This window comes from Melanerpes formicivorus, unplaced genomic scaffold (genome assembly GCF_026170545.1).
Source record: "Melanerpes formicivorus ecotype bairdi unplaced genomic scaffold, bMelFor1.0.p_v2 SCAF_113, whole genome shotgun sequence".
In the NCBI taxonomy this organism is placed as follows: Eukaryota; Metazoa; Chordata; class Aves; order Piciformes; family Picidae; genus Melanerpes; species Melanerpes formicivorus.
Window position 1 is genome coordinate 111,725 of NW_027142465.1, and position 13,635 is coordinate 125,359.

General features: G+C 63.0%; 1 protein-coding gene across 2 annotated transcripts in view; it reads right to left on the minus strand.

Annotated features, from left to right (window-relative positions):
• Positions 1-13,635, minus strand: part of NSF (N-ethylmaleimide sensitive factor, vesicle fusing ATPase) — a 92,080-nt gene that overhangs the window by 26,903 nt on the left and 51,542 nt on the right. For both annotated transcript variants that reach the window (XM_068167193.1, XM_068167192.1), the window contains exon 9: positions 4,132-4,331. In XM_068167193.1, coding sequence (XP_068023294.1) covers positions 4,132-4,331 — 200 coding nt within the window. The remainder of the gene's footprint in view (positions 1-4,131; positions 4,332-13,635) is intronic.

The window sequence follows — 13,635 nt, forward strand, 5'->3', positions numbered from 1 at the left end:
GCTCCCAGAGGCTCACAGCTCCCAGGGGCTCTCAGCTCCCAGAGGCTCACAGCTCCCAGGGGCTCACAGCTCCCAGGGGCTCACAGCTCCCAGGGGCTCACAGCTCCCAGAGGCTCACAGCTCCCAGAGGCTCACAGCTCTCAGCTCACAGCTCCCTGGGGCTCACAGCTCTCAGCTCCCAGGGGCTCACAGCTCCCAGGGGCTCACAGCTCCCAGGGGCTCACAGCTTCCAGGGGCTCACAGCTCCCAGGGGCTCACAGCTTCCAGGGGCTCACAGCTTCCAGGGGCTCACAGCTCCCAGGGGCTCACAGCTTCCAGGGGCTCACAGCTCCCAGGGGCTCACAGCTCCCAGGGGCTCACAGCTTCCAGGGGCTCACAGCTCCCAGGGGCTCACAGCTCCCAGGGGCTCACAGCTTCCAGGGGCTCACAGCTCCCAGAGGCTCACAGCTCCCAGGGGCTCACAGCTCCCAGAGGCTCACAGCTCCCAGGGGCTCACAGCTCCCAGAGGCTCACAGCTCCCAGGGGCTCACAGCTCCCAGAGGCTCACAGCTCCCAGGGGCTCACAGCTCCCAGAGGCTCACAGCTCCCAGAGGCTCACAGCTCCCAGAGGCTCTCAGCTCCCAGAGGCTCTCAGCTCCCAGAGGCTCACAGCTCCCAGGGGCTCACAGCTCCCAGAGGCTCACAGCTCCCAGAGGCTCACAGCTCCCAGGAGCTCACAGCTCCCAGAGGCTCACAGCTCCCAGAGGCTCTCAGCTCCCAGGGGCTCACAGCTCACAGCTCCCAGGGGCTCACAGCTCCCAGAGGCTCACAGCTCCCAGGGGCTCACAGCTCTCAGCTCCCAGGGGCTCACAGCTCCCAGGGGCTCACAGCTCCCAGGGGCTCACAGCTCTCAGCTCCCAGAGGCTCACAGCTCCCAGGGGCTCACAGCTCACAGCTCCCAGGGGCTCACAGCTCCCAGAGGCTCTCAGCTCCCAGGGGCTCACAGCTCACAGCTCCCAGGGGCTCACAGCTCCCAGGAGCTCACAGCTCACAGCTCCCAGCTCACCTGGGGCTGGAAGGGAGCCGCCAAGGGTGTCCCAGCAGGGACAGCTCCAGCTGGGGCAGGCAGCTCAGGGCCACAGCAGGGCTGAGCCTGAATGTCCCCAGGGATGGAGCCTCAGCCACCTCCCTGGGCAGCCTCTGCCAGTGTCTCACCACCCTCAGCCACCTGAAAGGAGGTTGGAGCCAGCTGGGGGTTGGTCTCTTCCCCCAGGCAAGCAGCACCAGAACAAGAGGACACAGTCTCAAGCTGTGCCAGGGGAGGTTCAGGCTGGAGGTGAGGAAGAAATTCTTCCCAGCAAGAGAGATTGGCCACTGGGATGTGCTGCCCAGGGAGGTGGTGGAGTCCCCACCCCTGGAGGTGTTCAGGAAGAGCCTGGATGAGGCCCTTGGAGCCATGGTTGAGTTGCTCAGATGGTGCTGGGGGAGAGGTTGGACTTGGTGACCTCAAAGGTCTCTTCCAACCTGCTTCCTTCTAATTTCATGGTGCAGAACTTCCTCCTGCAGTCCAACCTACATCTCCCCTGCTCCAGTTTCAAACCACTGCTCCTCATCCTATCACCTCCTGAACAGTCCCTCCCCAGCTCTCCTGCAGCCCTTCAGGCACTGGAAGGCTGCTCTGAGGTCTCCCTGGAGGCTGCACAGCCCCAGCTCTCCCAGCCTGGCCCCACAGGGGAGCTTCTCCAGCCTCTGATCACCCTCATGGCCTCCCCTGGAGCCTCTCCAGCAGCTCCAGCTCTCTCTTCTTTTGGGGGCCCCAGAGCTGGGCCCAGCAGTGCAGCTGAGGGCTCCCCAGAGCAGAGCAGAGCAGAGCAGAGGGGCAGGATCCTCTCTCTCCAGCTCTGGCCACACTGCTTTGGGTGCAGCCCAGGCTGGGATTTGCCCCCAGGGCTGCCAGTGCAGCTAGAGGCCCACACTGTGGCTGTGTGGCACCTTGGCAGGCCCAGAGCAGGCAGTGCCCCTCTGCAGCGTGCCAAGCTGTCACCCTGCTGGGCTCTGCCCAGTGTGGGACTTCCCAGCTGCCACTGGTGGCTGGAGGGGTCAGGGCTCAGAGCAGAAGCCCAAAGCTGGAGCTCACAGCTCAATGGTGACAGCACTCAGAGGTCTCTGAAGGGGAGATGGGGCCCAGGCCCCAGCTGGGCAGGGGAGCCTCCAGGCTGTGCTCCAGGCAAGCACAGGGCTTGCCAGGCCAGCTTTGGCCTTCATGCTAGGAGCCAGGAGGCTCTGTGCTGCTCAGGGCCAGAGCTGCCCCTGCCCAGGGTCACTCAGAGGTGATGCAGTTGCAGCTGAAGGGAACAGGATACTTTTTGTGACCACCTTAGGAAGCTTTTCCCCTCCCTCTGAAGCATCTTTTGTGGCCAGGGCAGCCCATGGGGAAGGAGCTGGCCCTGGCCAGCTGCCCCAGACACCACTGCTCACAAAAGCAACCTTTGGGGGAACCTTTCTAATCTCCCAGCCTGTCAGCAGCCCCAGCCCCCAGGCACTATCAGCTCCACCTTAGCAGGTGTCTGGTGCAGAGGGAAGGCAGCTCCCAGCCCTCACTTGCACTGCCCCAGCCTCAGAGCCTTGGTTACAGCTCTGGCCCTGCTGAACAGCTCTGCTGCAGGAGGTCAAAGGGTCTCAGGGCCCTGCACGTCCCCTGCAGGGCATGGCCTTGGCTGAGGTCGTCTGCAGAGCTCCCCTGCTGTGGACCTGGGGCTGGGCTGCTCCTGGGGCTGCTTTACAAGAGAACTGCTCAGGGTTTAGTGACCACAGCAGAGAGAGCAGAGTGGAGCTGGCAGGAGAGCAGAGTGGAGCTGGCAGGAGAGCAGAGCACCCCGGGGAGAGGCTGCCCAGGGAGGTGGTGGAGTCCCCAGCCCTGGAGAGGATCAGAGCCCTGTGGCCAAGGCCCTTGGGGCCAGGGTTTGGTGGCCAGGGTGGGTTTGGGCTGATGATGGACTGGGTGATGCTGGAGGCCTTCTCCACCCAACCCACTGTGTGCCTCAGCCTGCTCACAACCAGCAGTGCTCTGACCATGAGCCCCCTGCAGCCACCCCTGCAGCACCCCCACACTGCCCATCCTCAGCTGCATCTGAGCATGCTGAGAGACCCTGAGCTGCAGAGCTGGGCCCAGGACAACCTCAGGAGGTTCAACAAAGCCAAGGGCAAGGTCCTGCAGCTGGGGCAGGGCAATCCCAGGCACTGATCCAGGCTGGGCAGGGACTGGCTGGAGAGCAGCCCTGGAGAAAAGGCCTTGGGGGTGATGGGGGAGGAGAAGCTCAGCAGGAGCCAGCAGGGAGCACTTGCAGCCCAGAGAGCCAAGCAGAGCCTGGGCTGCAGCAAGAGAAGTGTGGCCAGCAGGGCCAGGGAGGGGATTCTGCCCCTCTGCTCCACTCTGCTGAGACCACAGCTGCAGCTCTGGGACCAGTTCTGGAGCCTCTGTGCCAGGAAGGCTCTGGAGGGGCTGGAAGGTGTCCAGAGCAGGGCCAGGAGGAGGAGCAGAGGGCTGGAGCTGCTCTGCTGTGAGCACAGCCTGAGGGAGTTGGGGTTGTGCAGGCTGGAGAGGAGAAGGCTCCCAGGAGACCTCATTGTGGCCTTCCAGGATCTGCAGGGGGCTGCAGGAAAGCTGGGGAGGGACTTTGGAGGGGGTCAGGGAGGGATAGGGGTCAGGAACACCTCTGAGGGGGGCAGGAATCAGGCTTGGGGCAGGGAGCCAGCAATGGGCACTGGCAGCCCAGAAGGCCAAGGGCAGCTCAGCTGCCAGTGCTGCCAGTGCCCATTGCCAGAGGTGGAGGGAGAGGCTCCTGCCCCTCTGCTCTGGGCTGTCAGGGGGGGATAGGACTAGGGGGGATGGAGCAGAACTAGAAGTGGGGAGATGGAGATTGGCTGTGAGGAAGAAGTTGTTCCCCAGGAGGGTGGTGAGAGCCTGGCCCAGGCTGCCCAGGGAGGTGGTGGAAGCCTCCTGCCTGGAGGTGTTTGCAGCCAGGCTGGAGGTGGCTGTGAGCAACCTGCTGTGGTGTGAGGTGTCCCTGGGCATGGCAGGGGGCTGGGGCTGGCTGAGCCTTGGGCTCCCTTGCAGCCCTGGCAGCTGTGTGGCTCCAGGCTCTCCCTCACCCTCCTCTGCTCCTCCTCGGCGTCGGCGAACAGCTTGCGGATGTTGGCCTCCGACTCCCCCACGTACTTGTTGAGGATCTCAGGGCCATTCACCACCTTGGGCTCCCTGGCATTCAGCATCTTGCCAATCTGCCTGGCCATCAGGGTCTTGCCACAGCCTGGAGGCCCATACAGCAGGATGCCCTTCACGTGCTTGCAGCCTGCAAGGGAGAACACAGTTAGAAAGCAGCTCCATGGCGGGAAGGGCAGCAGCAGAGCTCCCAGCAGGGAGGGGCTGGAAGGGACCCCTGGGGTCAGCCCAGCCCAGCCCCTGCTCCAGCAGGGCTCCCACAGCAGCCTGCCCAGGGGGGATTGGAAGCTCTCCACACCAGGAGACTCCACAACCTCTCTGGGCAGCCTGCTCCAGGCCTCCAGCAGCCTCACACCAAATAACTTTCTCCTCCTGTTCAGATGGAACCTCCTGGGTGCCACTTTGTGCCCCTTGCCCCTTGTGCTGTCCCTGGGCACCACTGAGCAGAGCCTGGCCCCAGCCTCTTGCCCCCCAGCCTTTGTCTTGCTGAGCATTGCTCAGCTCCCCTCTGGGGCTGCTCTGCTCCAGCCTCTCAGCTTTGTGCTCTGCCTCTCTTGAACCCAATGCTCAGAACTGGAGACAGGCTCCCAAATGAGGCCTCACCATAGCAGAGCTGAGAAACCCCTCCAGCAAACCTCTCTTCCTGTCCAAAGCTGCTTATGATGGAACCCTGCAGCCAGCAGGGACAGCCCCAGCCAGGGCAGGCTGCTCACAGCCCCAACCAACCTCCCCTGCACTGCTGCCAGGCATGGGGCAGCTCCCAGCTCTCTGGGCAGCCTGGGCCAGGCTCTCCCCACCCTCACTGCCAAACATTTCTCCTTCTCTCCACTCTCAAGCTCCCTCTTGCCCTTTCCAACCATCTCCCCTTGGCCTGTCCCATCAGGCCCTGCTCAAAGCTCTGTCCCCAGCTCTCTGCTGGGCCCTTGAAGCACTGCAAGGCCACCAGAAGCTCTCCCTGGAGCCTTCTCCTCTGCAGGCTGCCCAAGGCCAACTCTCTCAGCCTGGCTCCCAGCAGAGGGCTTCCTCCAGAAGCTCTCCCTGCAGAGGAAGCCTCAGCTCTTGTCCAAGGCCTTACAGGACAGCAGCTGCTGCAGGGAGGAGAAAGGCCCAGGTGCAGGTCAGCACCACTGCCCCACCTGCCCCCTGCCATGAGCTCCCCAGCCCTGCAGAGCAGAGCCAGCAGCTCAGGACACAGCAGGGGCAAGGGGATGACTCCCAAGCCTGCCCAGAGCAGCTCAGCTCTGGCTGCCCCACACTCAGCAAAGCACCAGCAGTGCTTTGAAGCTGGAGCAGGGCAGGCTGGGCTTGGCCCTCAGGAGGAAGCTCTGCACAGGCAGGCTGGGCAGACACTGGCACAGGCTGCCCTGGGGGTGCTGGAGGCTCCAGCCCTGCAGACACTGAAGCTCAGCCTGGCTGTGTCCCTGGGCAGCCTGCTCCAGCTGGGGCTCTCCCTGCTGCCTGCAGGGGCTTGGATGGCTTTGGAGGATCCCTTCCAGCCCAAGGCACTGTGAGGCTGCCCCACAAGTGTGCTGCCCCACAGCTGAGCACCTAGGCCAGGCCTGGCCACCTGCTGCAGGCTGTGCTTGCCACTGAATGGGCAACATTGAGAGCTGGGGCTCAGCCAGGGGGAAGAACATTCCTGAGAGCAAAGCAATTAGTGCTCTGCAAGCCCAGTGGCCACGGGGGGCTGCAGGGGGGACCTCAGCTGCCTCAGCTCCGAGTGTCAGACACAGGCAGGCCCCTGGGAAATGGGCAGGTGATGACAGCCCCCAAATGTTAGAGCTGCCAGCCCAGCAGGATGCCCTGCTCCACGCAGGAATGTTGATGAAGGTTATCTCCCCTCTGCTGATCTGCCCAGCACAGCCCAAATGTCACTGCAGGTAGCAGCAGCTCAGGAGCAGCACTGAGGAGTCCTCAGCCCCCCCCAGGCTGGAGCCCAAGCAAAGGTCAGGCCTGAAAGCTGGCACTGATCTGCACTGCCAGGGCAAAGGAGGCTGAGCTGGGGTGAGCAGAACTGAAACATGGAAGCACAGAAGTGGTTGGGCTGGAGAAGGCCTCCAGGACCACCCAGGCCAACACCAAACCCCCCCATGGCCACCAGACCCTGCCCCCAAGAGCCATGGCCACAGGGCTCTGGGACACCTCCAGCCCTGGGGACTCCACCACCTCCCTGGGCAGCCTCTGCCAGGCCCTGACCACTCCTGCACCAAAGACATTTTGCCTCCTCTCCAACCTCAGCCTCCCCTGGCACAGTTTCAGCCATTTCCTCTCCTTCCATCCCCTGAGCCTGGGGAGCAGAGCCCAACCCCCCCTGGCTGCAGCCTCCTCTCAGAGCTGCAGAGAGCAAGGGGGTCCAACCCACTCCCTGATTGCTGCAGTGGGAAGTGAGGTGCAGGCCAGGGGTGCTCAGAGCAGCCCCCAGGGTGCTGACTGCCCCTGCAGGAGCCAGCTCCTGCTCTGGCTCCACCTGCAGTACCTCTGGAAGAGCTGCTGGGACAAACCCCCAGCAGCACAGTGGTGCTTGGGGGAGAGCAGAGGATTGCTTAGCTGGAAAGCAACTTCCAAGGCTGACTCCAAACATCAACCCAACACTGCCAAGTCCACTGCTGAGCCCTGGCCCTCAGCACCACAGCTCCAGGGCTCTGAAACCCCTCCAGGGATGGAGACTCCACCACTGCCCTGGGCAGCCTGGGCCAGGCCTTGGCAACCCTCAAGGGGAAGAAATTGTTCAACCTAAATCTCCCCTGGGAGCAACTTGAGGCCTTTCCTCTTCTCCTCTCCCTTCTTCCTTGGGAGCAGAGCCCAACCTCCCCCTGGCTGCAGCCTCCTCTCAGGGAGCTGCAGAGAGCAAGGAGGTCTCCCTCAGCCTCCTTCATTCCACACTAACCACCCCCAGCTCCCTCAGCTGCTCCTCCCCAGCCCTGCTCCCCAGACCCTTCCCCAGCTCTGTTGCCCTTCCCTGGCCCTGCTCAGCCTCTCAAAGTCCTTCTTGGACTCAGGAGCCTAAAACCCAACCCAGGATTCCAGCTGTGGCCTCCCCAGTGCCCAGCCCAGGGGCACAGTCCCTGCCCTGCCCCTGCTGCCCACAGCATTGCTGCTCCAGCCCAGGCTGCTGGAGGCCTTCTTGGCCCCCTGGGCACTGCTGCCTCAGCTCCAGCTGCTGGCACCCAGCACCCCCAGGGCCTTTCCTGCTGGGCACTTCCCATCCCCTCTGCCCCCAGCCTGGAGCCTCCCTGGGGCTGTTGTGCCCCAGGTGCAGCACTCAGCACTTGGAGTTGTTGAACCTCCTCCCAGTGGCCTCAGCCCTGGATCCATCCTGGCCAGGTCCCCTCCTACCCTCCAGCAGCTCACCACTGGCACCCAGCTTGGTGCCATCTGCAGGCTGCCTGGGGGTGCCCTGATCTCCTCAGCCAGAGCAGTGCTAGAGACATCAAACAGAGCTGGCCCAGCTCTGAGCCCTGGGGACAGCTCCTGTGAGCAGCCCCCAGCTGCATCCAGCTCCTGTGAGCAGCCCCCAGCTGCATTCCCTTCCCCAGCACCCTCTGGGCCCAGGCAGCTCCTCAGGGCCAGCAGCAAGGCAGTGCTGGACACAGCAGCAGGGCAGAGCCTGCCTGGAGGAGCAGAGCTGTGGTGCTGCCTGAGGCACAGGGAGGCTGAGGTTCAGCTCCCACTCCCCCTGCTGCTGAGCCATCAGAAGGTGCTGAGGCTCTGCAGGGCTCCTCCCTGGGAGGGGAATTCCTCTGCTAACCACAGTCAAAGCCTTCTGCAGGGGCTGCTCCTGGGGGCTCTGCACAGCAATCCTGGGGCAGCTTCAGCCCAGAGCAGGCTTCCACCTCCACACAGGCACAGGCTCCCCACACACAGCTGCTGGGCTTCCCCCTGCCCCCCTGTGAGCCCAGCAGCACCCCAGCCCCCAGCTCAGCCTCACACAACCACAGGCTCACATTCAGGTTGGAAGAGAGCCTCAGGATCACCAAGTCCAGCCCAGACCCCTGCTCTGCAAGGCTCCCTCCTAAACCAGAGCCCCAAGCACCACAGCCAAACCACCCCTAGACACCTCCAGGGCTGGGGACTCCACCACCTCGCTGGGCAGCACATCCCAGGGCCTCCTGCAGCACTGCAGGACTGAAGGGACTTGCTCTGCTCTGGGTTCAAAGCCCAGGCAGGGCAAGGGCCACCCTGACACCCAAGGGGTCCCTTTCAGGGGCCTCTCACCACAGAGCTTTTCTGAGCCCTCAGCTCCTTTGGCACTGCAGGGAACAGATCCAAGGCACTTGGCTCTTCCTGGGTTCCAACCCCCCCTAGGCAAGCTGCTGTGGGTGCCCTGCTATGGAAAGGAAAGGGAAAGGAAAGGAAAGGGAAAGGAAAGGGGAAGGCAAGGGAAAGGCAAGGAAAAGGCAAGGCAAGGCAAGGCAAGGCAAGGCAAGGCAAGGCAAGGCAAGGCAAGGCAAGGCAAGGAAAGGAAAGGAAAGGAAAGGAAAGGAAAGGAAAGGAAAGGAAAGGAAAGGAAAGGAAAGGAAAGGAAAGGAAAGGAAAGGAAAGGAAAGGAAAGGAAAGGAAAAGGAAAGGAAAGGAATAGACCAGACCAGGCTGGAAGAGACCTTCAAGATCATCCAGTCCAACCTCTCACCCAACACCACCTGATCAACTAACCCATGGCACCAAGCACCCCAAGCTTTGGCAAGGGGTTGGAGTGGGTGAGCTCCAGGGGTCCCTCCCAACCCTTCCCCCCCCCCCCCCCCCCCCCCCCCATGCTGGGATTCTGTGGTGAAGAGCTTGAGAGAAAAGCCTTGAGAGCACTGAAGCTCTGCACAGCCAGCTGGCAGCCAGGCACCAGTGGTGTGCCCCAGGGAGCAGTGCTGGGCCCTGTGCTCTTTGACATCTTCATTGATGATCTGGATGAGGGCATTGAGTCCATCAGCAGGAAATGTGCAGCTGACAGCAAGCTGGGGGCAGGAGTTGATCTGTTAGAGGGTAGGAGAGCTCTGCAGAGGGACCTGGCCAGGCTGGGCAGATGGGCAGAGGCCAAGGGCAGGAGATTGAACACATCCAAGTGCCAGGTGCTGCACTTTGGCCACAGCAACCCCAGGCAGTGCTGCAGGCTGGGGGCAGAGTGGCTGAGAGCAGCCAGGCAGAGAGGGACCTGGGGGTAGTGGTGGACAGCTGCCTGAACAGGAGCCAGCAGTGTGCCCAGGGGGCCAAGAGGGCCAAGGGCATCCTGGCCTGCAGCAGGAGCAGTGTGGCCAGCAGGAGCAGGGAAGTCCTTGTGCCCTGTGCTCAGCACTGCTCAGGCCACACCTTGAGTCCTGTGTCCAGTTCTGGGCTCCTCAGGTTAGGAAAGAGGTTGAGCTGCTGGAAGGTGTCCAGAGAAGGGCAAGAAAGCTGGGGAGGGGTCTGGAGCACAGCCCTGGGAGGAGAGGCTGAGGGAGCTGGGGTTGCTTAGCCTGCAGAAGAGGAGGCTCAGGGGAGACCTTCTTGCTCTCTGCAACTCCCTGCAGGGAGGTTGGAGCCAGGTGGGGGTTGGTCTCTTCTGCCAGGCAAGCAGCAGCAGAACAAGAGGACACAGTCTCAAGCTGTGCCAGGGGAGGGTTAGGCTGGAGGGGAGGAGAAAATTCTTCATAGAAAGAGTGATTGCCCATTGGGATGTGCTGCCCAGGGAGGTGGTGGAGTCCCCATCCCTGGAGGTGCTCAGGAGGAGACTTGATGGGGTGCTGGGTGCCATGGGTTAGTTGGTTAGGTGGTGCTGGATGATAGGTTGGACTTGATGATCATCTTGAAGGTCTAAATCTGGTCTATTTCATTCCATTCTATTCCATTCCATTCCATTCCATTCTATTCCATTCCATTCCATTCCATTCCATTCCATTCCATTCCATTCCATTCCATTCCATTCCATTCCATTCCATTCCATTCCAAGAGCCTACCAAAGGATCCTTTGAGACTGAGGGGTTGGGATGTGATGGTTCAGTGAACAACCCAACCCCCCCATGGCTCCTGGGAGTCAGATGAAGCACACACAGACCCCAGGTGACTTCTGAGGGGTCTGCAGAGCCTCCCTGCAGTCACAGAGAGGAATCTCTCTTGCACTTGGCCTGGGAGCTGCAGCCTGGCACAGAGGGCCAGCCCCAGGCAGGGCTGAGCAGCAGGGAGCAGGGAGCAGGCACATTCCTCCCTTTCCTTCCCCAATAAATCACATCCAAAGGTGAGCAGCTGCCAGGCTGACATTTCAGAGCTGAAATACAGCTCAGAGCAAGTCCCAGCAAAGGCACAGCAACTGAATGTCAGAGGTGCTGAGGTTTCACAGCTCAGAGGAGCTGCTCAGCCCTGGGGTTACTGAGAGGGCTGGGAGCTCTCTCTGGAGGCAGCTGCTGAGCAGAGCAGAGCTCTCTGTGCAGCCCTGGCTGCAAACAGGCAGCAGCAGGGCTGGCTGTGCTCCTGCAGACAGCATGGCACACCTTGCATTCATTGCCCAGGGGAACCCAAACACCTGGGGGCCTCCAGACAACCTCCTTCCTCCTGGATGAAGCAACAGCAATTACCCAGAGGAAGCAGCTGAGCAGCACTCCCTGCAGAGCAGCTCCACAGCCAGCACACTGCCTGACCTCCTCCAGAGGGTTTCTGACCTTCTCCAGAGGTCCCTGCTGGAGCTGCACAGCACAGTCAGCCCTGCAGGCTGCCACCCAGAGCTGGCTGTCAGGTTCAGTCAGCTCCTGCTAGCAGCCAGGGAAAGGAGCCCCAGCCTGGCACAGGACTGCTCTGCCTGCTGCCAGCCCACCCCCAGCCAGGGCAGCTGAGGAGGTGAAGCCACAGCAGATGAGAACAGGCTCCAATTATCTCCCCCCTGAGCAGATCTCTCATCACAGCCCAGTGGCACTGAGGAGACCTCCCAAAGCCTGAAGCTTCATCCCCCAGAGGTGGTCCCAGCCAAGGGCTGCACTGCAGCCATGGCCAAGCCTGAGAGCTGCCCCAGAGGGCAGCAGAATGCCCAGGAGGGGCCAGCTGCAGCCACAGGCATGGCCACAGCACTGCCTGGCCACCAGCCCTCCTCTCCACAGCCAGCCCCACTCCCCTCATGGCCTCTCTCTGCAGAGCAGCTGAATACTGAACTCCTGGAAGGATCTGAACCTCTCCAGCAGAGGCAGAGGCAGAGGCAGAGGGAGAGGCAGGGGCAGAGGCAGGGGCAGAGGCAGAGGCAGAGGCAGAGGCAGGGGCAGAGGCAGAGGCAGAGGGAGAGGCAGAGGCAGGGGCAGAGGCAGGGGCAGGGGCAGAGGCAGAGGCAGAGACAGAGGCACAGGCAGGGGCAGAGGCAGAGGCAGGGGCAGAGGCAGAGGCAGGGGCAGAGGGAGAGGCAGAGGCAGAGGGAGAGGCAGGGGCAGAGGCAGGACTGGCCCAGAGCTGCAAAGAGCAAGAGAGCCAAGATCTGCCCCAGGGGCCTCAGCTGAGCCTGCAGAGCCTGAGCTGAGCCTGCAGAGCCTGGGCTGAGCCTGCAGAGCCTGGGCTGAGCCTGCAGAGCCTGGGCTGAGCCTGCAGAGCCTGAGCTGAGCCTGCAGGCTCTGGGCTGAGCCTGGAGGGCCTGGGCTGAGCCTGCAGAACCTGGGCTGAGCCTGCAGAGCCTGGGCTGAGCCTGCAGAGCCTGAGCTGAGCCTGCAGAGCCTGGCCTGAGCCTGTAGGGTCTGGGCTGAGCCTGGAGGGCCTGGGCTGAGCCTGCAGAGCCTGGGCTGAGCCTGCAGGCTCTGGGCTGAGCCTGGAGGGCTAGGGAGGTTCTCCTCCCCCTCTGCTCTGCACTGGTGAGACCATCCCTGCAGGAGAACGAGCAGCAGGGACAAGCTGGGACCCAGGAGGTTCCTCCTCAGCAGGAGGAGAAGCTTCTGTGGTGTGAGGCTGCTGGAGGCCTGGAGCAGGCTGCCCAGAGAGGCTGTGGAGTCTCCCCTGGAGGCTTACAACCCCCCCTGGATGTGCTCCTGGGTGCCCTGCCCTGGGTGATCTCTGGAGGTCCCTCCCAGCCTCCCCCATTCTGGGACTCTGAGATTCCCTGCAAGTGCAGAAACCACTGAGGAAAGGCTCTGGGAGAGCTGCCAGGGGAACCTCTCCAGGATGAGCTCCAGCAGCACTGCAGGCAGCCTCATCCCACACAGCCACACAAAAGCAGGAGGTGTTGGCTGGGGGAGAGCTGCTGTGTGACCAAGAGCCCTGTGGGGGGAGGGCAGCTGGGTCAGGAGACATCAACATGGGCAGGGATTGCACAGCCAGGGCTCCCAAGGGGAGGTCTGAGCCCCCAGAGCTCATCTGCAGGGAAGGAGGAGCAGCTCCAACACCCCCAGCAGCCTCCTGTGCCAGAGTGAGACCTGCAGCTGCAGGGTGCTGACCAAGGGGGAAAGGCAGCAGCAGCTCTCTGCCTGCCAGCTCCTGCCCAGCTGCTGGGGGCTGCGTGCCCTCCCCCACCCCACACCACAGCACTAGGCCTGCACAGCCCCCAGGACGTGGGGCAGGCCTGGGCAGCCTCACCAGCACTGCCCCCTGACCCAGCACTGCTCACACCAGAGCACAGCCCCAGCACAGGGAGAGAGGCTGGCAGTGCAGGGCTGCAGGGACAGAGGCTGGCAGTGCAGGGCTGCAGGGACAGAGGCTGGCAGAGCAGGGCTGCAGGGACAGAGGATTCCAGTGCAGGGCTGCAGGGACAGAGGCTGGCAGTGCAGGGCTGCAGGGACAGAGGATTCCAGTGCAGGGCTGCAGGGGCAGAGCATTCCAGTGCAGGGCTGCAGGGGCAGAGGATTCCAGTGCAGGGCTGCAGGGACAGAGGCTGGCAGTGCAGGGCTGCAGGGACAGAGGCTGGCAGTGCAGGGCTGCAGGGACAGAGGCTGGCAGTGCAGGGCTGCAGGGACAGAGGATTCCAGTGCAGGGCTGCAGGGACAGAGGCTGGCAGTGCAGGGCTGCAGGGACAGAGGATTCCAGTGCAGGGCTGCAGGGACAGAGGCTGGCAGTGCAGGGCTGCAGGGGCAGAGGATTCCAGTGCAGGGCTGCAGGGGCAGAGGCTGGCAGTGCAGGGCTGCAGGGACAGAGGCTGGCAGTGCAGGGCTGCAGGGACAGAGGATTCCAGTGCAGGGCTGAAGGGACAGAGGATTCCAGTGCAGGGCTGCAGGGGCAGAGCATTCCAGTGCAGGGCTGCAGGGACAGAGGCTGGCAGTGCAGGGCTGCAGGGGCAGAGGCTGGCAGTGCAGGGCTGCAGGGACAGAGGCTGGCAGTGCAGGGCTGCAGGGACAGAGGCTGGCAGTGCAGGGCTGCAGGGACAGAGGATCCCAGTGCAGGGCTGCAGGGACAGAGGCTGGCAGTGCAGGGCTGCAGGGACAGAGGATCCCAGTGCAGGGCTGCAGGGACAGAGGCTGGCAGTGCAGGGCTGCAGGGACAGAGGATCCCAGTGCAGGGCTGCAGGGACA